Source organism: Anolis sagrei, chromosome 6 (genome assembly GCF_037176765.1).
Source record: "Anolis sagrei isolate rAnoSag1 chromosome 6, rAnoSag1.mat, whole genome shotgun sequence".
In the NCBI taxonomy this organism is placed as follows: Eukaryota; Metazoa; Chordata; class Lepidosauria; order Squamata; family Dactyloidae; genus Anolis; species Anolis sagrei.
Genome location: NC_090026.1, coordinates 44,774,689 through 44,797,885, shown reverse-complemented (window position 1 = coordinate 44,797,885; position 23,197 = coordinate 44,774,689). Strand labels below are relative to the sequence as shown.

The 23,197-nt window shown below is 40.4% G+C and overlaps 1 protein-coding gene and 1 pseudogene across 1 annotated transcript; both read left to right on the top strand.

Moving 5' to 3' along the window:
* The first annotated feature begins 441 nt into the window (after positions 1–441).
* On the top strand, positions 442–23,197 carry NT5C3B (5'-nucleotidase, cytosolic IIIB). The gene is made up of 9 exons (XM_060781141.2): positions 442–546; positions 4,058–4,156; positions 7,561–7,630; positions 8,646–8,692; positions 11,931–12,016; positions 13,144–13,233; positions 15,006–15,168; positions 17,831–18,031; positions 22,527–23,197. Exons 1-9 carry the CDS (start codon positions 544–546, stop codon positions 22,659–22,661), a joined length of 894 nt encoding a protein of 297 aa, XP_060637124.2. The 5' UTR covers positions 442–543; the 3' UTR covers positions 22,662–23,197.
* LOC132779856 (U6 spliceosomal RNA) lies at positions 13,952–14,017 on the top strand (annotated as a pseudogene).

Here is a 23,197-nt window from a genome sequence, read left to right as displayed (position 1 = left end):
CCCACTGTACAGTTTCTGCTAGTTGCTGTATTATTTGTACTTGTTTTTTGCCTTTTTGTTTGTTATTCACACATAATAAAAATAAAATGGTCAGTGTAGATGGGACCACTCTCAGCCTCAAAGGTAAGGGAAGGCAAACTCGCATCAGAATATATCTTGTGCAAAAACCCTGTGGCACGGTCACCATAGATCGGAAAGGACACCAAGGGACACAACAACAACACAGGAACAAGATAAGAAGGAGGAGAGAAGGCAGGGTTATCAGTGGCTGGCAGGCAGGCGACCCTAAAGGAGAGGGCAAGGAGGGAACCCAGGGCATTGGGCCTTGGAGGCGCCTTCCTCCTTCCCTCCTATGCTCCTCTGCCACTGGCTGGCAATGCTCTCTCTCCACTGGCAAAAGAGGATGGGAGGAAAGCAGGAGGAGGTGCCTCTCAAGGCCAGCCCTAGCAAAGCCTCCTCCTCCTGCTCCTCCTCCTCTTACTTTCTCCATTACCGGCTTTAGACTGCAAGAGATAGAAAGAGAGCCTTTGCAGAGCCAGGATTATGGTAAGTAGGGAGATTTCAGGCCTTGCTGGGGCCTGTATGGAAAGGGGAATGTATAGGGATCCCCTTCCTTGACACCCTTGACCAAAACAGATCTTAGGGTTGGCATAAGTCAGAAACGACTTGCTTGGCACATAACACACCATGTCTTTCAGTGCATAGGAAGCCCTGCAGTTATATAAGGCAGCTGCATTCTTTGGCAGACCTTGCTGGAGTATAATCATTCCATAGCACAGAGCCTTAGCAATTAAAGTGGTGTCAAACTGCATTAATTCTTCAGTGTAGATGAGCTGTAATCAACCCTTTACACCATATTGTCTTTCCCATCTGTATTACTCGTGAAGCAAGAGCTATTGTAATGTAATACAATATAATACTACTACTAATCATAATACAATATTATAATTATATATTTTATATTAAAAAAATATTCCTGTAGTTTCTCCCTTGAGTTCAAGATAGAAGGCTTATCAGACAGAGTGGGGTGAAATTCCAGCAGCTTCTGGTATCTAGTGTTCCAGACTTTGCATTTTGCTAGTTGTTCAAAACATCCCTTGGGAAGAACCCTAACTGAGGAGTCTTTTACATTTCTCCAGTAATTAAATAGAGTAAAATGAACACGTGATCTAATGGAGGGGAGACCAACCTCTGCCCGGACCAAGGCTGCCGGGGTGCCCGGTGGGAGTCTCAGTAGTTTCTTAAGAAATGTATTCTGGAGAGCCTCCAGTTTTGCTATCTGAGACTCATCCCATCCCCAGACAGCAGCACCATACAAAATCTGGGCTATAACTTTACTCTGAAATATTTTAAGGGCTGGGACAACTAGATGACCCCCTGCAGTGTTGTAGAATCTGAGTATTGCTCCAACAGATTTCAAAGCTACTGCTTTAGTGTGTTCTACATGGGGTTTCCAGGATAGTCTTTCCGTAAAATGGATTCCAAGGTACTTAAATTCCTGACATTGTTCTATTTGGTGACCCCTGATGGACCATCTGTGTTGAGAGTGTCTTCTTCCAAACACCATTACCTTTGTTTTATTATAGTTGATGTTCAGCTTTTCTTTATAACAATATGCACCAAGCTTAGAGAGCAGTCTTTTCAGGCCAATTTGGGTAAGTGAAATTAGAACCATGTCATCTGCATATAATAGGATGGAGATTTTCTTGGATCCTACTGCAGGTGGAAAAAATTCTGGCCCCAAGAGTGCAGGTATTATATCATTCAAGTAAAGGTTAAAGAGTATTGGTGCCAATAGACACCCTTGTTTTACTCCTTTATTAGTGTGAATGGGGTCAGTCAATGAGCCAGAAATACCAACTCTTATTCTAGCTGTGGTATTAGAATAAAGTGCCTTGATTAGAAACAGTAGGCGCTTATCCATATTGGTGCTGGCCAGCTTATGCCACTACTAATCATAATACAATATTATAATTATATATTTTATATTGCATGTAATATTACTAAAAATATTACAGTACTAGCCGTCCTCTGCCACGCATTGCTGTGGCCCAGTCTGTGTATATGTGTTTTGTGTGTGTATATGTGTGTGTATATATTTGTGTGTATATATATATCTGGTTATGTGCATGCATTGTAATGCAATTTTTAGTTTTTGGCTTTTTAAGTCTCCTCTGCTGTGTTTTCAATGTTTTTATGAGTGATGGTCACTCGTTGTCCTGATAGGCGTATTGTGTCCAAATTTGGTGTCAATTCGTCCAGTGGTTTTTGAGTTATGTTAATCCCACAAACTAACATTACATTTTTATTTATATAGACTAGCCGTCCCCTGCCATGCGTTGCTGTGGCCCAGTCTGTGTATATGTTTTTTGTGTGTGAATATATGTGTTTATGTGTATATATGTGTGTTTGAATATATAGATAGATAGATATAGATAGATATAGATAGATATAGATAGATAGATAGATAGATAGATAGATAGATAGATGGGTTTATATGTGTGTACATATGTGTAGAATCATAGAATCAAAGAATCAAAGAGTTAGAAGAGACATCATGGGCCATCCAGTACAATATATTTGTGTATTTCTCTGTTTATATGTGTATATGTATATTGTGTATATGTGTGAGCTTGTGTATATGTGTGTATGTATGTCTATATGTGTATGTGTGCATATGTATATGTAAATAATAAATATGTATGTGTGCATGTGTATATGTATGAGTATATTTGTGAGTGCTTGTGTGTGTATATATGTGTGTGTGTGTGTCTGTCTGTCTGTATGTTTGTATGTGTATATGTATATGAATTTATATGTATATGAATATATAGTTTATTTTGGGGGGCTTTAAGTCCGTTCTGCTGTGTTTTTTGTGTGTGTTTTAGGGGTGATGGACACTCAATGGCCTGATAGGTGTATTGTATCAAAATTTGGTGTCAATTCGTCCAGTGGTTTTTGAATTATGTTAATTCTACAAACGACCATTACATTTTTATTTATATAGATGATATAGTACAATATAGTAATATATAATACAACTATTGTGCTATGCTAATAATATAATCTATTTACATATAACTTGTAAGCTGCTCTGAGTCCCCTTCGGGGTGAGAAGAGCAGCATATAAATGTCGTAAATAAATAATAAATAAATAAAGATGGTTACTCCAGATGTAAGACTTTTGTGCTACTCTGCCATGTGATACATTTGGAAACTGCATTATATAGTAAGGGTAGACCCATATAATTATATTTCAATATAGATCCAGTCAAAGTCTTATAACTGCATTGAACTGCATTTTATGGATCCACTACCCTGACCATATAATGCAGTTTCAGAATGCATGATATGTCAGTGTAGATGGGGCCCCAACCTTTACTTAGTATATACATGAAGTAATACTAAATTCTATTTACAAGCTAAACAGATATTTTCCTTTAAGGGCATGAAGTCTAGAAGGCATGGGGTGCGTGTTTCTGTATCTAAGGGCCCTTCCACACAACGATAATCGGATCTTAATCGGATCTTTACAAAAATATCAACATCCTTGTATAATTGTGGAAAGGAGGTGGTGGTTAAACTAACAATTCATCTACACTGCAGAATTAATGTAGCTTGACACCACTTTAACTGTGGTAGTGTAGACTCAGTGCAATTAAATTATTGGAGTTTAGTTTTATAAGGTCTTTAACTTTTTCCAATAGTGCCAATTCTCCTCCAAACTAAAAATCCCAGGATCCCATAGCATTGAGCCGTGGAAGTTAAAGGCATATCAAACTACATTAATTATTTTATTTAAAATAGATGCATCCTAAGAGAGTGGCTTGTCTGAATTTATGTCAAAGTGAAACACGGTTGTCTCAATTTGTTGTAATTCCCACTTTGTGCGTGAGCTGTAACCGAAACCGAATCTTCTTTTGTGTACTGAAGGTATCTCCATATTCTTTTATTTTAAATGTGTATGTTTGATTCGGTGAATACAAATATAATGGATTTAAAATAAATAGAGCTGAAAACACCTGAAACGTAGCACATATTGTCTCTGCCTTTCCAGGTACCTGAATTGGAGAAAGCGAGTGTCCGGATGAAGAATCCTGAAAAAGTAAAAAATATAATCTCATTGCTCAGAAAAGGTGGAGCAGAAAGACTTCAGGTGTGTATGCTGCTTTTCATTTCAATGGTTGCAATATATGTATGTATGGCCAAGGAGGTTTCAGTAAACATGGCAAAAAACTATGCAAACACTTCTTTGCTTTCTTAACTATGTAAATACCACTGTTGTCTTTAAGAATTATTTATCCATACTAATCAATCCTAGGTACCGGCAACCTCCCATTGGTACTTTAAAACAAGACAAAACATGGAATTGAACATTGCAAAATTAACTGTGTATTAGTTGCAAGCTAAATTTGTAAAAATAAATATTGCAGTCCTTCTGATTATTTCACAGACCAGTTCTGGATGACTCAATCAAATACAAATGTACATGTTTTGCTCATTTTGTGTTTTAATTTTGGTTTTGCTTACTGTATATACTCAAATATAAGCCAAAATTTTCAGCCCTTGTTTGGGTTGAAAAAGTCTCCCTACGTCCGTCACCATTGGTAAAAAGTCTGGGAATCCTTTTGGACCCTCTGCTGACAATGGAGGCCCAGGTCTCCGCCACAAGCAGAACCGCCTTTTTTCATCTGCGGCAGGCTAGACGGCTGGCCCCCTACCTGTCCAGGGATGACCTAGCTACGGTGATCCAGGCTACGGTCATATCAAGACTGGACTACTGTAACGCCCTCTACATTGGCCTTCCTCTGTCGGTGATCCGGAAGCTCAAGCTGGTACAAAACACAGCTGCTCGGCTTCTTGTGGGAACTCCGATGAGATGCCACATAACACCAATCTTACTACAGCTGCATTGGTTACCAATTGAGCACCGGATCACTTTCAAAGTGATGGTACTCACCTTTAAGGCCTTGCATGGTCTGGGGCCGATGTACCTGAGGGACCGCCTCATCCCCTACCAACCCCAGAGATCCCTCCATTCTGAGGACCAAGATCTATTGGAAATTCCCAGTGTGAAGACCTTGTGTCTAACAGCAACCAGACGCATAGCCTTCATAGCAGTGGCACCATCACTCTGGAATACTCTGCCACCTGAAGTCCGTGCCTTGCGGGATTTATCAGCTTTCCGCAGGGCATGTAAGACATATCTATTTCGACGGGCCTTTGATCTCTGATTGTTTTTAAATTGTTTTAAATTGTGTTCAATTTTAGCCTGTTCTTGTAAGCCGCTCCAAGCCCCAGGGGAAAGAAAGAATTTGAAAACCTGGCTGTTCCAATGTTTTTCAGATTAGGAATCTCCCAGTACCAAATCCCAGAAGCACTTTAGTACCAAAATCACCGCACACTGCACACCGCACTTATATCATAATCCCACACTCCTCCGACACATCAGCACTTTTAACCTTGTACCCCTACTCTGGCCGACTCAGTTTTTAATATTGTCTTGTCGTATTGCTATTGTTATTGTTTTTTCTGCTTAACTGTTTTTATTTGCTAGATATTGTATTGTTGTATTGTGTTGGGCTTCGGCCTATTGTAAGCCGCATCGAATCCTTCGGGAGATGCTAGCAAGGTACAAATAAAGTTATAATAGGGGAGTGGCGGCATATAAGTTCAAATAATTAATAAATAAACAAACAAATAAATAAATAATGGGGTCAAGGTTCCAATAGCTGTTTCCAGCCACTGCTTGTAATATATGATACATTTCTCTCTCCTCTTCCCCTCCCTTAACAGTGTGTTTTCTTTTCCAAAGCCTCCCTCACTACACTTCTCCTCCCAGGCTGGAATTGCCCATTTTGGAAACTTTGGAGAGAGTGAGAGAAGAAGAAGGGAATGTTTTGAAAAGGGAAAGGATATATACCACTTGCAAATATTACAGCGGAAATGCGCACACATGCACACATTATCTAGAGAGAGAGATGTCTAGATAGATATAAACATAGATATGTAGTGCTTGCAAATATTGCAGGAGGGAAATGCACATATAGAGAGTGGGGTTTGCAAACATTTCAGGGGGAAATGCATATACTGTATGAAACCAGTATATATAATTATAGATATATATCTAGCTCTGCATTGTTTATATAGACATTGAATGTTTGCCTGTTACTATGTTGGGAGGCAGGCTGAGACCTCATGGCGATATAGGGTGGGATACAAATGAAGTTTTATTATTATTATTATTATTATTATTATTAAGTTATTGTTTTTGTTGACCCTACTTTTCCACTTACAGCACTAGTTTACTGTTTTTCTTTTAAATATGGTAAATATTCAAAACATTTAACCTACTGATGCCTCAATTAATGTAATTTTATTGGTTTCTGTTTTTATTTTGAAATTTACCAGTAGCTGCTGCATTTCCCACCCTCGGCTTATAATATAATATAATATAATATAATATAATATAATATAATATAATATATTGTATATACATATAATATTGATAATATTATAACGTAATACAATATACTACTAATAATAATATAATGATATTATAATTATATATTTTATATTACATGTAATATTACTAATAATATTACAGTATAATGTTATAGTAAAATCTAATATATAATATTAATATTGTGCTATGATAATTATATAAAATATTGTATTTACTTTTTACTTGTAAGCCAATCTGAGTCCCCTTTGGGATGAGTAGGGCGGCATATAAATGTTGTAAATAAATAAATAATAAACAGTAGTTTAACACTACTTTAACTGTAATGGTTCAATGCTATGGAATCATGGAATTTGTAGTTTGACTAATCACCAACACACTGGCAGAGAAGGCTAAATAACGTGTAAAACTACAACTCCTGTGCTTCCATAGCATTGGACGATGGCAGTTAAAGTGGTGCCAAACTGCATTGATTTTGTAGTGTAGATGCACTCGAAGTGGTACAGGGGTGCAGACATTCAGACTAATCGGAAACATGTCCTAAGAATGGCTCAGTGAGCATTAATTGCTAATGAAATGTGCCTAAAACTCACAGAAAGGTGTTTGTGTCCCTAAGTCAAAAGCAGTGATTGTGATGTGCTGTATCACCATGATATCATTTATTGTATATTTGTATTTAAATTAAGAAATATATAAAATATTGTCATATTTGCTATGTCACACTTCCATAAGACTATATATTTAGCAGTAGCTTTTTTTTTTCTTTGTAGAACAGCCTTGTGAAGACAGATAAGGCCAAGAAAGTATGACACGAAAAATACTACTGGTAGTTTAGCAGCTTCTCATCCAGTGCATTCTCGGTGACTTTATGTATCTTTTGGTCAACAGGAAAAGGGATGGGAAAAGAGAAAAGACAGAGATTAGAGGGATGTAAAGGATATCTATATTTGACAAATATAGGAAAGTAACTTTTTCAAGCCCTCTATACTAATGCCAGTACAAAAGACTAACTTAACTTACAGTGACACACACTTTTCTGTTTGTGAAAAAGACCATGTGAAGTTGGGAAACTTTCATTTCCTCCCTGTTGTCTTCAGGTCATTTCTGATTTTGACATGACACTGACTCGGTTTGGGTTCAATGGCAAGCGTTGCCCCACTTCGCACAGTGAGTCCAAATTCTGACCTTTGGTTCTACACTCGTTTCCAATTTTATCTCTTCTCCTTGCCGTTCTTCTTGATTTTCTTTCTTTTCTTCTGTCGCAAGCATTGTCATATCTTGGCCATGGCTTTTTTCCTTTCTTACAAATGAACTATAGATCATCTCTGTGGTTGTTTCACTTTCAAATATGTTATGTTTTCTGCTATAGAAATTAAATAGCAAGGTAAATTTTGCATACCTTAATAGTTTGCTCTTAGAATCAAAGAGTTGGAAGAGACCTCATGGGCCATCCAGTCCAACCCCCTGCCAAGAAGCAGGAATATTGTATTCAAATCACCCCTGACAGATGGCCATCCAGCCTCTGTTTAAAAGCTTCCCAAGAAGGAGCCTCCACTACACTCCGGGGTAGAGAGTTCCACTGCTGAACGGCTCTCACAGGAAGTTCTTCCTCATGTTCAGATGGAATCTCCTTTCTTGTAGTTTGAAGTCATTGTTCTTATGGAGAAGGATAGAGACCTAGATTAATAAAGTCCAATTTTCTGGAAACATTTTTCAGCACCTTCTCTCCCCCATATCTACGGGCCCCTCCACACAGCCATATAATCCAGAATATCAAGGCAGATAACCCACAATCCGTTTTGAACTGGGTTATCTGAGTCCACACTGGCATATATTCCAGTTCAATGTGGATTTTATACAGCTGTGAGGAAGGGGCCTAGGTTTAAATAGAGTCAGACAGCAATGACAATTATCATACTTATTTTTGCAACTTTTAGGGCTAGACCCTTGCTTTCTATTTGTAAATAAGGAAAACAGGTTGGAAAACACACTGCTGTTTTCAGGTTGAGTTTGCATTGCAAGTTGTGTAAGCTTCCAAAGCGCAGGACTTTTGAAGGAATCGTAAACTAGACATTGATCTGTCTCTGTACATACACGTGCAAGAAAGTATGCATTAGAGGGATACGGTAATTTTTAGAGAGAGATTAATATAAATTATATATTTGTATTTTATTTTTTTCAGATATCATAGATAACAGCCGGGTCATCAATGAAGATGGTAGAAGAAAGGTATGAGTTTCTGCATTTTTTTTCCGTATCTGTACGGGTTGAGCTTCCCTTATTGGTAAATCTGAAAATCTCCAAAATTATTAATTAAATTATTTTTTATTGCTGCCAGCTACCCACGTCTGCCCTTTGTTTTTTCTTGTACAGTCAGCTTTCCATATCCATGAATTCTGCATCCCACAGCTTGAAAATATTTTTGAAAATACAAAAAGCAAACTTTGATTGTATATAAGAGACACCATTTTGCCACATCATTGTATATAATTCTAACCTTTGGGCAGTCATAGAGGGAATGGAGTTCCAAAGTCACACTGTATTTTTTTCCTAATTCTAATCAAGCATTCTAGATATTGGAAGAATTGGGTTGGATCCAGACTAACAGTGAAATTCCTTGTTTGTCTGGTCAGAAGTTCAACAAGACTTTGTCCTAGGGCCCTTCCACACAGCCATATAATCCAGAATATCAAGGCAGAAAATCCCACAATATCTGCTTTGAACTAGGATATCTGAGTCCAAACTTCCATATATTCCAGTTCAAAGCAGATAATCTGGGATTTTATGCAGCTGTGTGGAAGGGGCCTTGGAGAAATGTGTATTGGATGATGGCCAATGGTAGTGATCCCTTCCTCGCTTTTCCTTTGAGTAAATCCCATCAATATCAATGAAAATTGCTTTAGAACAGACATATATAAAATAACAAGAGTAAGCAAATTGAGTCTTAGTTTCCACTGAAATTAATAATAATAATAATAATAATAATAATAAACATTATTTATACCTCGCCACCATCTCCCCCAAGGGGACTCGAGGCAGCTTACATAAGGCCACGCCCATCAATACAGAAAACACAATATAACACAAAAACACAACAGAAAATCAGAAAATAAAATAACATAAAATACAAACCAATGTAAATATGCAGCATAACAATATAAAATCAAAACATTAAACCACTAAAAATGATCACAGTGGGCAGGACCAGTTCAAAGATTAAAATTTTAAAAGACTGGAAGATATGGCAGTGTATAATATCAGGAAGGGGATCCGAGGGATAAGGTAAGAGTTCATTGCACAAACCAGAGAATAAAGTGTTTCTGAGGACATTTTATGCAGAGTTTGGTCAGGGATTATCATACATTCAGTCATTGAAGGCTCATTGGAACAGCCAAGTTTTCAGGCTCCTCCTAAAGATTTCCAGGAATGTACAAAAAGTCAGTCTTGCAAATTATCTCCACTACGGAACAGATGATGACTATTATTAAAATGTTTAATTACTATGGTTAAATACTTGTACTTCATTGGTATTATATTTTTCTTTCAGTTGGTTTATTATTTTGTGGCACCTGAATTATATGTATTCTTATTCTCAAATGTCTTATAATATGGTTAAGATTCTGATGATGTTAGTTGCCTTGAGGGAGTTAGGAGTGTTTTTATGTGCATGCATCTGATTAATGGAACATGTATTTAGGGCTGATCTATATAAATAAAAACGTCATGTTCGTTCGTGGGATTAGCATAACTCAAAAACCACTGGATGAATTGACACCAAATTTGGACACAATACACATAACAACCCAATGTGTGTTCATCACCTCTAAAACACACACACACACACAAAACCAGCAGAACAGACTTAAACCCCCCCCCTAAAATACACCATATATACATATACACATACACTCGTATATATATACATACATACACGCACACACAGAAATATACACACATAAACAGATATAAACATATACACATTAACACACACACAAATATGACATGGACGAATTGACTTTTTTGTTGAAGAAAAATACAGGCATTATAATAAAAAGAACGAATTGGGACAATCTTCATGACTATCTGGACAATTTGCAAAAATAAAAAACAAGAGAGACAATTTTATTATCTTTAATAAAAAAATTATATATTTTTGAATAATAAGAATATTTTATCCAAGAAGACGGAATGGAAGTCACTCTTTTCTTTTCTTTTCTTTTTGTGTGTGTGGATGTATTTTTGTAGTGTGTGTATATATATATATATATATATATATATATATATATATATATATGGTTTATTTAGGATGTCCTTTTTACTTTTTACTTTACTGGCCTTTCCCTTTCTCTTTTTTTCTTCACTTTTCTATACTTTATTGTTCTCACTCTTTCGTTGTATTCTATATAAAAATTTAATAAAATGTCTTTTAAAAAACACATGCACACAAATATGCACACATATATACATACATACATACACACATATGTACACACAAATATGCATATAGACAAGTACACACATATACATAATATACATATATGCACACACATATATACAAACCCCCCCACACACACTCATATATACATATATGCAAACACACATATATACACATATACACAAATATATACACACATATAAACACATATATACACACAGAAAACACATATATACAGACTGGGCCACAGCAATGTGTGGCAGGGGATAGCTAGTTTCTTATAAAACCATAATTCCAAAGTTCCTTTAAGAAAGGAAATCAAAAGAAGATGTCTTGAAAATTATACACGCTAGTAAATGTTACAAATATTGTACATAAATATTGTACAAATATTGTACTACCTCTGAGGATGCTTGCCATAGATGTAGGCGAAACGTCAGGAGAGAATGCCTCTAGACCATGGCCATATAGCCCGAAAAAACCTACAACAACCCACTAAAATACAGTTATTTAGTTGGACAGAAGTGGGAATCATCAGTCCTCCAGGCAATAATAGACTACAGGACCCATCAGACTTATCCAGATACTCAGTAGTGAGGAGTGCTGAGAATTGCAGTACAGCAACATCTTGAAGGGTCAGATAGTTCCATCCCTGATTGCATTTTTAATTTTGGCAGAATTTTCTAGGCAATACCTAGAGATATAGTTCATCACACCTGAATGAAACTTCCAAATTGAGGTTTTTTTTCTGCCATGGTAGTTATTGCCACTTTCCTTAAGTGCTTTGATGAATCCTATAAAGCTCAAATGTGGTGAAGAAAGGGTCTTTTTAACAATGACTGTCCAACCATATTAAATATCCCATTCCTATAAAATACAGTTTTGTAAACATGTCCAGTTCTAGTTAGAAACCCATAATAGTGATGCTGTTAGCTGTTTATATTTGAAAATCTATATCTTGAAATCTTTTTTGTAATATCTTGGCAAGCTAACAACGCTCCTTTTCTTTCTTGATTCTCACAAATATTCCAGCTAAAAGATCTGCTCCATTATTACTATCCCATTGAAATTGATCCATACCGAACTGTGGAAGACAAACTGCCTCTCATGGTGGAATGGTGAGCATGTATATCCATAAAGATGTTTTTGTTAATGGGGAGAAAGATTGTCACATTTTCCTGTGATACGGCCTTCCTGCACTATATCTATATCTGTATCTATATCTATGAAGTTCAACAGTGACAAATGCAGGATACTCAACTTAAGCAGAAAAAATGAAATGCAAAGATACAGAATGGGGGACGCCTGGCTTGAGAGCAGTACATGTGAAAAAGATCTTGGAGTCCTCGTGGACAACAAGTAAAACATGAGCCAACAATGTGATGCGGCAGCAAAAAAAGCCAATGGGATTTTGGCCTGCATCAATAGGAGTATAGTGTCTAGATTCCAGGGAAGTCATGCTACCCCTCTATTCTGCCTTGGTTAGACCACATTTGGAATATTGTGTCCAATTCTGGGCACCATAATTGAAGGGAGATGTTGACAAGCTGGAATGTGTCCAGAGGAGGGCGACTAAAATGATCAAGGGTCTGGAGAACAAGCCCTATGAGGAGCGGCTTAAAGAGCTGGCCATGTTTAGCCTGAAGAAGAGAAGGCTGCGAGGAGACATGATAGCCATGTATAAGTACATGAGAAGAAGTCACAGGGAGGAGGCAGCAAGCTTGTTTTCTGCTGCCCTGGAGACTAGGACATGGAACAATGGCTTCAAACTACAAGAAAGTAGATTCCATCTGAACATGAGGAAGAATTTCCTGACTGTGAGAGCCGTTCAGCAGTGGAACTCTCTGCCCTAGAGTATGTTGGAAGCTCCTTCTTTGAAGGCTTTTAAACCGAGGCCGGATGGCCATCTGTCAGGGGTGCTTTGAATGCAATTTTCCAGTTTCTTGGCAGAGGGTTGGAATGGATGGCCCATGAGGTCTCTTCCAACTCGATGATTCTACATCTGAGGCACTTAAAACAGAATTGGGGCACAGTTTTTATTTAGACAAGCAAGCACAACAGCTTTCAGAATCAAACAGTTGGTTAGGTGGTGAAAATTGGTAGAAACATTGTAGATACATGGTGTTGTAAGACTATATATCAGTTAAAGAGAAGATGCCAAGGAGACATAAAGTAAAATAGAGGTTTCAGGAAACCCAGTCACAGAAGAGGCTGCCCGATCTATCTCTGTATCATTCCATTCTAGGTGGACCAAGGCCCACAACCTCCTGACCCAGCAGAGGATTTTGAAAAGTGACATCTCTGAGATGGTGAAAGAGTCAGATGTCATGCTCAGGTATGAGAGATAGTCGGAGAGTTGAATTGGAAAGTGATATTTCCTGAAACAGAATGTGACCAGCTTTGCTTAAATGAATAAATGTGATACAGAAGGCTCAGGAGAAGCAATGTCATCTGTACGTAGGTGAGTTCAACTCTATCACTCCTTCCCACCTACTACTAAGGAGGCTGTTTAGGTCCTGAACCGGTGCTTCGCAACTGTGACTGTCTGGATGAGGGTGAACAAATTGAAATTGAATCCAGACAAGACAGAGGTACTCCTGGTCAGTCAAAAGACTGAACAGAGCATAGGGTTACAGCCTGTGCTGGATGGGGTTACACTCCCACTGAAGGCGCAGGTTGGCAGTTTGGGAGTAAGCCTGGACGTATCGCTGGGCCTGGAACCCCAGGTTTTGGTGGTGGCCAGGGGAATATTTGCACAATAAAAACTTGTGCGCCAGTTGCGCCCATACCTTGGGAGGTCAGACTTTGCCACAGTGGTCCACACTCTGGTTACATCTAGAATAGACTACTGCAACACATTCTGCATGGGGTTGCCCTTGAAGACTGTTTGAAAGGTTCCAGTAGTCCAACGAGCGGCAGACAGGTTGCTCACTGGAGCGGCATACACAGAGAAGACATCCCTTTTGTTGCGTCAGCTCCACTGCTGCCAGTCCACTTCCCATTATAATTCAAAGTACTGGTCTTGGCCTATAAAGCCCTATATGGATTCAGCCCAGCTTCGGCAGCACATATATTAAAATTGGAACAATACTGAGAAGATTAGCATGGCCACTGTGCAACGTTCTCACTTTGGCAGCACGTATACTAAAATTGGAGCGATACAGAGAAGATTAGCATGGTAGCTCCACTGGCACAGTTTGCTACCGAGCACTGTCTGCTACCGAGAACAGTGCTGGCTTTAGCCTATAAAGCCCTAAATAATTCTGGCCCAGTTTACCTGTCCAAACGTACCGCCCTCTATGAACCAGCTAGGACAGTGGTTCTCAACCTGTGGGTCCCCAGATGTTTTGGCCTTCAACTCCCAGATATCCTAACAGCTGGTAAACTGGTTGGAATGTATGGGAGTTGTAGGCCAAAACACCTGGGGACCCACAGGTTGAGAACCACTGAGCTAGGTGCTGGTGGTCTTTGCTTCCTCCAGCACACTGACGTCTGTCTGCCTGTCTTCCCAAGAGATTTGCAGGATTTTCCGGAGGCAGCGCTGATGGAATCATTCCAGGAGTTGCATGTGACATCTGTAGACAGTCCACATCTCACAGGCATATAGCAGGGTTGGGAGGACAATAGCTTTATAAACAAGCACCTTGGTATCCCTACGGATGTCCTGGTCGTCAAACACTCTCTGCTTCATTCGGAAAAATCCTGCACTCGCAGAGTTCAGGCGGTGTTGTATTTCGGTGTCAATGTTGACTTTGGTGGAGAGGTGGCTGCCAAGGTAGCGGGAAGGGTCAACATTTTCTAATGTTACACCATTAAGCTGTATCTCTGGCATTGGAAAGGAATTGGCTGGTGACTGCTGGAACAGCACTTTGGTTTTCTCAGTGTTCAATGACAGGCCGAGCTGATGCTCAGTTTTTGTATCCTGATTGTATTTTGGATGCTCTGCTTTATTTTATGGTAGTTTTCCCTAACAATTGGAAACCGGAGGGAATCTCAAGGGCTGCACTAGATCTCTCCCCAGTGTGCTGTGTGAAGCCCATGGACCATATGATACCCACTCCTGAGCTAAACAATCTGTTTATTCTTTTCTTTCTTTCTGCAATCCAGAGATGGTTTCAACACTTTCTTTGACCAGCTCCATCAGAACAAAGTTCCCCTGTTCATCTTCTCAGCAGGTGTGGGTGATGTGCTGGAGGAAATAATACGCCAAGCCGGTGCGTTCCATCCTAATGTCAATGTGGTCTCCAACTATATGGACTTTGATGACAGTGTGAGTTTAGTCTGTCTCTCTCCTATAGCCTCATCCTCCCCAGCATGGACCATCTTCTAAGCCAGTGTTTCTCAATCTGGGGGTTGGGACCCCTGTGGGGGTCACGAGGGGGTGTCAGAGGGGTCGCCAAAGACCATCAGGAAACACAGTACTTTCTGTGGTCATAAGGGTTCTGTGTGGGAATTTTGGTCCAATTCTATCATTGGTGGAGTTCAGAATGTTATTCCATTGTAGGTGAACTATAAATCCCAGCAACTACAACTCCCAAATGTTAAGGTCTATTTTCCTCAAACTCCACCAGTGTTTACATATTGAGTTTTGGTGCCAAGTTTGGTCCAGATCCATCATTGTTTGCGTCCACAGTGCTCTCTGGATGGAGGTGAACTACAACTCCAAAAATTCAAGATGAATGTCCACCAGATCCTCCCAGTATTTTCTCTTGGTCATGGGAGTTCTGTGTGCCAAGTTTGGTTCAGTTTCATCATTGGTGGTGTTCAGAATGCACTTTGATTGTAGGTGAACTATAAATCCCAGCCACTACAGCTCCCAAATGACAAAATCAATTCCCTCCCAACCCCACCAGTATTCAAATTTGGGCATATTGGGTATTTGGGATTTGAAAATACATCCTGCATATCAGATATTTACATTATGATACATAACAGTAGCAAAATGACAGTTATGAAGTAGCAACAAAAAATAATGTTATGGTTGGGGGGGGTCACCACAACATGGGGAACTGTACTAAGGGGTCGCGGCATTAGAAAGGTTGAGAAACACTGTTCTAAGCACTAGAGAAATGGTTGAAAATGATGCCCCAATTGTCTAGGGATCGGAGCTAAGTATTACTAAGTGGAAAGCACCTATATGTCTTCTGAGGTTATCTAGAAGAATACAGTCCAGAGATGGGGAAGGTTCAGTTCCCAGGACTGTCTTTGTAGCCCTCAGGGCGTCTCGAGGATCAATAATTTTTTACAAAAACATATTTTTTCCCCAAATGTTCTCAAATGCTTTCTAGGTCCCCTGAACGAATGAGACCCGGAATAGGCCTTTTTTTAAAAAAAAGCTTAAAGTGAATAAGAAGTGATATCTGCTCTATTCCCATTGTTAAAATACTTCTCCAGGGCCTTAAAACATGCCAAGCATGCTCCCAAGTCTACTAGAATGCATTGGGGCATACCACTTTTATTTTATTTTACTCTTTTGCAAAGAGTATAATGGAGGTATGGTCCTTCTGATGCCTGGGCCTTCTACAGTTACTCAGCCTTTCTCTAGGCTTTGCTAAGATGAAAATACTTTTGGATCCAGTGATTGAACTATATTATAAAAGACATGAGCTTGGATTGTGCGCCAGCTGCGACCGTACCTCGTGAAGGCAGATCTGGCTGGGGTGGTCCACGCCTTGGTCACCTCTAGAATGGATTACTGCAATGCGCTCTACGTGGGGCTGCCCTTGAAGACGGCTCGGAAACTTCAATTGGTCCAGCGGGCAGCAGCCAGGATGTTAACTGGGGCCCATTATCAAGAGAGGTCTACCCCTCTGTTTAAGGAGCTCCACTGGCTGCCATTTATTTTCCGAGCCCAATTCAAGGTGCAGGTGCTCACCTACAAAGCCCTGAACGGTTTGGGACCACCCTACCTGCGGGACCGCATCTCCATTTACGAACCCACACGCTCACTCCGATCATCTGGGGAGGCCCTGCTCGTGATCCCACCCACGTCGCAAGCACGTTTGGTGGGGACACGGGACAGGGCCTTCTCTGTGGCGGCCCCCCGACTTTGGAATGCCCTTCCAAAAGATCTCCGACAGGCCCCTACTTTAGCAGTTTTCAGAAGGAACCTAAAAACCTGGCTGTTCCGATGTGCCTTCCCAGATTAGGAATTTCCCCTTTCCAAATCCTAGAAGCACATTAGCTCAACAGATGTTACTGCACACCGCACCTTTTAATCCATGTTCCTCCTGCCATCTCAGCATTTTAATCCCTGTACCCCACTGCGCCGGCCGAACCAGTTTTAATTGTGTCTTGAGGTAGTTATTGTTGTTATTTTGCTTGATTGCTTTGTTTTGCTTTGTTTAGTATTGTGTTATGTTTTTATTGTATTGTGTTTTGAGGCTCCGGCCTGTGTAAGCCGCATCGAGTCCTGCGGGAGATGCTAGCGGGGTACAAATAAAGTTAATAATAATAATAATAATCTAAGTATAGTCAAAACAGATGGAGTTATACAAGCTAGAAATTATGCAGACTGAAGAGTCAAGTTGAAATATGAGGTGGACCTAGGTAGAACTGAACCTATAAACTCTCACAAAAAAACCCCACTGATTTATTACCACCATAATATAAAATAAGTGCTCACTTATTTCAGTAGATATAAGTTAGACTAATTCTGTTTTAAACAGTGACTTCTAGATTAAGGAAGGAAGTGCTACATATAGTATCAGCGGTGCACCCAATGCTTATATGGTGAACAATTTGGCATGTTGACTTTTTAAAAAATGAGGACCAAGAAACTAAAATTTCAATCCATTTGGCCTCAAGTCTCTTTCTAAAGAAATGGAAACAATAGTGGCCTGCCAGGAAAAGGGAGGGGGAAAGATTGCCCAAATTCTGCTGGCTGCATCTCATCCAAAAACACCAAATTGTCTTATATATCCCCCATACAGGGCGTCTTGCAAGGGTTCAAAGGGCCCCTCATCCACACCTACAACAAGAACAATACAGTCTTGAAGGATACGGAGTATTTCCAGCAGCTTTGTACAAGGACAAATATCTTACTTCTCGGAGACTCCATGGGTGACCTCAGTATGGCGGATGGTGTTGCTGATATCGAAAATATCCTGCGGATTGGTTTCTTGAACGACCGGGTGAGTTGAGACAATTTGATACATTGTGAGGATGGGGGTAAATCCTGCCACATCATCTTCATTATGGCCTGCCTCAGGGGAGCGTGCTTGCTCCATCCATGTTCAACATCTACACAAATGACCAGCCACTGCCAGAAGGGACAGAGAGTTTCATCTATGCTGATAATCATGCCATTACTGCTCAAGCAGGGAGCTTTGAGACGGTTGAACAGAAGCTCTCCGAAGCTCTAGGTGCTCTTACTGCCTATTACAAGGAAAACCAACTGATCCCCAATCCATCTAAAACACAGACATGCGCCTTTCACCTTAAGAACAGACAAGCATCCAGAGCTCTGAGGATTACCTGGGAAGAAATCCCACTGGAGCATTGCAGCACACCCAAATACCTGGGAGTCACTTTGGACCGTGCTCTGACCTACAAGAAGCACTGCCTGAACATCAAACAAAAAGTGGGCGCTAGAAACAACATCATACGAAAGCTGACTGGCACAACCTGGGGATCACAACCAGACACAGTGAAGACATCTGCCCTTGCGCTATGCTACTCTGCTGCTGAGTATGCATGCCCAGTGTGGAACACATCTCACCACACTAAAACAGTAGATGTGGCTCTTAATGAGACATGCCGCATTATCATAGGGTGTCTGCGACCCACACCACTGGAGAAATTACACTGCTTAGCCGGTATTGCACCACCTGACATCCGCCGGGAAGTAGCAGCCAATAGTGAAAGGACCAAGGCAGAGACATCTCCAGCTCATCCCCTGTTTGGGTATCAGCCAGCACGTCAACGACTTAAATCAAGACATAGTTTTCTTAGATCTACAGAGACACTCGCTGGAACACCCGAGCAAGCGAGAGTCCAAAAGTGGCAGGCCCAAACCCAGCACCTCAATCCATGGGTGATACCAGATGAGAGACTCCCGCCTGGGCACTCAGAAGACTGGGCGACTTGGAAGGCGCTGAACAGATTGCGCTCTGGCACCATGAGATGCCAATCTTGAGAAATGGGGCTACAGGGTGGAATCCTCGGCATGCGAGTGCGGAGAGGAACAAACCACTGACCACCTGCTGTAATGCACCCTGAGCCCTGCCACATGCACGATGGAGGACCTTCTTGCGGCAACCCCAGAGGCACTCCAAGTGGCCAGATACTGGTCAAAGGACATTTAACCAAATACCAAATTTGCAAGATCTGTGTGGTTTTTCTTTCTTTCTTTCTTTCTTTTCTTTTTCTTTTTCTTTTTAATCTCTGTGTTTGTTTTGCTCTGTTAGAATTGTAATACAATGGTTGCTGATGACACGATAAATAAATATCTTCATTATTTTTTATCTAATTGTTTGTTTTAAATCTAGTATCTAATTTTAGTTATTACCCAATAAATCTTAACAGTTTAATTTAATCAGTTAGTAAAATAGCATTGGGTAGACAAACATTTACTATGTTTCACTATCACCCTTTCTTCCCTTTTTTGAACATTACACAAAGTTTATGTATTTCTATGTAAACAATCCAAATCTAATTAGGGGGTACTAACACATCAATTACCCAAAGTCTCTTAAATGTCAGGTAAATAAGTAATACAAAATGTATGTATAGGTCAATAGTGCTGTTTTTAGTCAACAGATCCTATTGTAATCATCTTCTGATTTTTTTAATACATTCCATAAAGGTTTGCCGTTTTTCTTTAAATTTTTGTATGTTTGTCGTAAAGACAAAATTAATTTATCAGTTTCAGCCATATACCAATGATGTGCCATCTTTAGCCAGTTCTCCTGGAGATCTGAAGCATATGTATATTTTAGGCATTTCGTCCATAATTGGATTGTTCTACCAATATTTTTAGCCCACCGAATCATAGAATTTTTAATCTCTTCTGTTTCTGTTGCCCAGCCAATTAGTTTATTATATAATCTTGAATTATTTTCTTTTCCTTATTTGTATTTTATCCCAGAATTCCTCATTATCGCTAAATCCAGTTTTCTTTTTCTTTTATCATTTTAGTCGCTCTCCTCTGGAATGTGTCCAGAGGAGAGCGACTAAAATGATAAAAGGTCTGGAGAACAAGCCCTATGAGGAACGGCTTAAGTAGCTGGGCATGTTTAGCCTGAAGAAGAGAAGGCTGAGAGGGGATATGATAGCCATGTATAAATATGTAAGAGGAAGCCACAGGGAGGAGGGAGCAAGCTTGTTTTCTGCTTCCTTGGAGACTAGGACGCGGAACAATGGCTTCAAACTACAAGAGAGGAGATTCCATCTGAACATGAGGAAGAACTTCCTGACTGTGAGAGCCGTTCAGCAGTGGAACTCTCTGCCCCAGAGTGTGGTGGAGGCTCCTTCTTTGGAAGCTTTTAAACAGAGGCTCGATGGCCATCTGTCGGGGGTTATTTGAATGCGATGTTCCTGCTTCTTGGCAGGGGGTTGGACTGGATGGCCCATGAGGTCTCTTCCAACTCTTAGATTCTATGATTCTATTCTTATCCAAATTATAATGTTCCCTAATTTGTATATACTGGAACCAGGATACACTTTAATACTTGCATGAAATGTCTTCCTGAGTTTTCAATTTGAATGTCCAATATCTTTTAATTAGAATATCCTTATATGTCGGCCAATGACATATAGGGATGGAATTATAAAGTGGCCAGAAGAAAATATAATTGCACTCATGTGAATATGTCACTAACAGGATGCCTGACAATATGTTCAAATATATTTGTGAATATCATGAGAACTAAAGTATCATATTTTCTGGCGTATAAGACTAACCCAAGAAAATCTTCTCAAAGGTCAGGGGTCGTCTCATACACCGGGAGTAGACTTATATGCTGGGAGTAGTCCTATATGTTAGGAAGCATCTTATACGCCGGGAGTAGTCTTATAGAGCAGCTCTTGGAACTTCCAATCCGGATTGGAGTATCTGTGGTTGCCGCATATGGTGGGGGGAGTTAAAAAATGGCAGTGGCTGAGTCCCTGCCGTATGCAGCGACTGTATGAAAGCACTAAGGGCGATGCTGTACAAGTACGGTAGAAGAAAATCCATTCATCAGGATTCGTGGACAATGCGGTCCCGATGGTGAGGTGAAGGGGCGCCTCACCAGGAAGGTGTAAGCAAAGGGCGGAGCAAGCTGCAAGCCTCCAGGGCACCCGGGGTATGGAAAAAAGAGATAGTTTACCTGTCTGGCCCGCCCTTGTATCCTATTACCGTATTTCCTCCTCTGCCTCTCAGATCTCGCTCCTGAAGACTGCAGTGAAGTGGTATTTTATTTATCGTGTCAGGAGCAACCAGACATTTGTATTACATTTTTAACAAAACAAACAAACAGACAAAACACAAAGTTTGCAAGCTTGGTAGTTGATTAAATGTCCTTTGACCGGTATCTGGCCACTTGGAGTGCCTCTGGTGTTGCTGCAAGGAGGTCCTCCATTGTGCGTGTAGCAGGGCTCAGGTTGCATTGCAGCAGGTAATCAGTGGTTTGCTCTTCCCCACACTCGCATGTCGTGGAGTCCACTTTGTAGCCCCATTTCTTAAGATTGGCTCTGCATCTCGTGATGCCAGAGCGCAATCTGTTCAGCACCTTCCAAGTCGCCCACTTTTCTGTGTGCCCAGGAGGGAGTCTCTCATTTGGTTCCAGCTATTGATTGAGGTTCTGGGTTTGAGCCTGCCACTTTTGTACTTTCGCTTGCTGAGGTTTTCCAGCGAGTGTCTCTGTAGATCTTAGAAAACTATTTCTTGATTTAAGTCGTTGACGTGCTGGCTGATGACCAAACAAGGGATGAGCTGGAGATGTCTCTGCCTTGGTCCTTTCACTATTGGCTGCTACTTCCCGGCGGATGTCAGGTGGTGCAATACCGGCTAGACAGTGTAATTTCTCCAGTGGTGTAGGGCGCAGACACCCCGTGATAATGCGGCATGTCTCATTAAGAGCCACATCCACTGTTTTAGTGTGGTGAGATGTGTTCCACACTGGGCATGCATACTCAGCAGCAGAGTAGCATAGCACAAGGGGCAGATGTCTTCACTGTGTCTGGTTGTGATCCCCAGGTTGTGCCAGTCAGCTTTTGTATGATAGAGTGAAGCAGTGCAGGTGTGCATGTGCGAGATCTGAGAGGCAGAGAAGGAGGTACAGTAATAGGAAAATTACCAAATTGTAATCAAATCTGATGTTTTTTAAATTTTATTTGATGTGCGTTGGAAGAGGGTAGTCTTATACGGCGAGTATATTTTAACTGGAAAAGTTGGGGGTCGTCTTAAATGCCCAGTTGTCTTATATGCCGGAAAAAATGGTAGTCCCAAACAATTCCCTGCATCAGAATATTACAGGAAAATGTCAGTGATTAATTACAAACTACATTTCAGGAATGTTTCCATGAAACCCTGGGATTTTCAGGACCAGCACTGTAATAGTAATATATATTTAGTTAGGCCGTGCAGGTTTTGTATGCTGTTTGATGCCAGTCTTATAAACCCTTATAATTCTCTCTCCATTGCAGGTGGAGGAACAGCGAGGGAAGTACATGGAGTCGTATGACATTGTGCTGGAGAAAGATGAAACATTGGACGTGGCAAATGGCATCCTCAATTTCATCCTTGCCCAAAACCAATCCACACCAACCCTTTACCCTTGACAAAAAGCTGCCTTTGGGGAAAGGGAGATGTTCTCTGTCCATCTATGTGTCCCTTAGTTCCCTGCCTGTTATGTTGCCAGATTCCTTTACTATTCTGGCTGCTCTCAGAGGGCCCTTCCAAACAGGCCCTATATCCCAGGGTCCAATCCTAGATTTTCTGATTACCAGATTATCTGGCAGTATAGACTCATGTAATCCAGTTTAAAGCAGAAAGTCTGGGATGAGATTCTGGGATATAGGCCTGTCTGGAAGGGCCCTGAGTCATAGAATTCACAATTGACGATGTTATGTAAGTTTTTTCCCCCTCTCAACCACCACATCCCAAATTAATAGCTGTGCCAGGCAAAGACCCATAGTTCAGTCATTTTCTCTGCTGGTCAAAGTGGAGAATAGACCAGCCACCTCTCGGGACTCCAAAAGCAACACAATGCTTTACAAATTTTTGAGGAGGGAAATACTGTGGGTGTCATTGGTAACATTGGTAAACCTCTTTTCCTTGCCCCACAATACAAAATTATTACAAAAGTAATGATTTT

What these genes read in the sequence shown, in the direction of transcription:
- NT5C3B (XM_060781141.2), top strand. An exon ending in GTGGAGCAGAAAGACTTCAG is followed by an intron (nt 4,157 to 7,560) that starts GTGTGTATGCTG and finishes TGTTGTCTTCAG; the next exon opens with GTCATTTCTGATTTTGACAT. An exon ending in GAGTCAGATGTCATGCTCAG is followed by an intron (nt 13,234 to 15,005) that starts GTATGAGAGATA and finishes TCTGCAATCCAG; the next exon opens with AGATGGTTTCAACACTTTCT.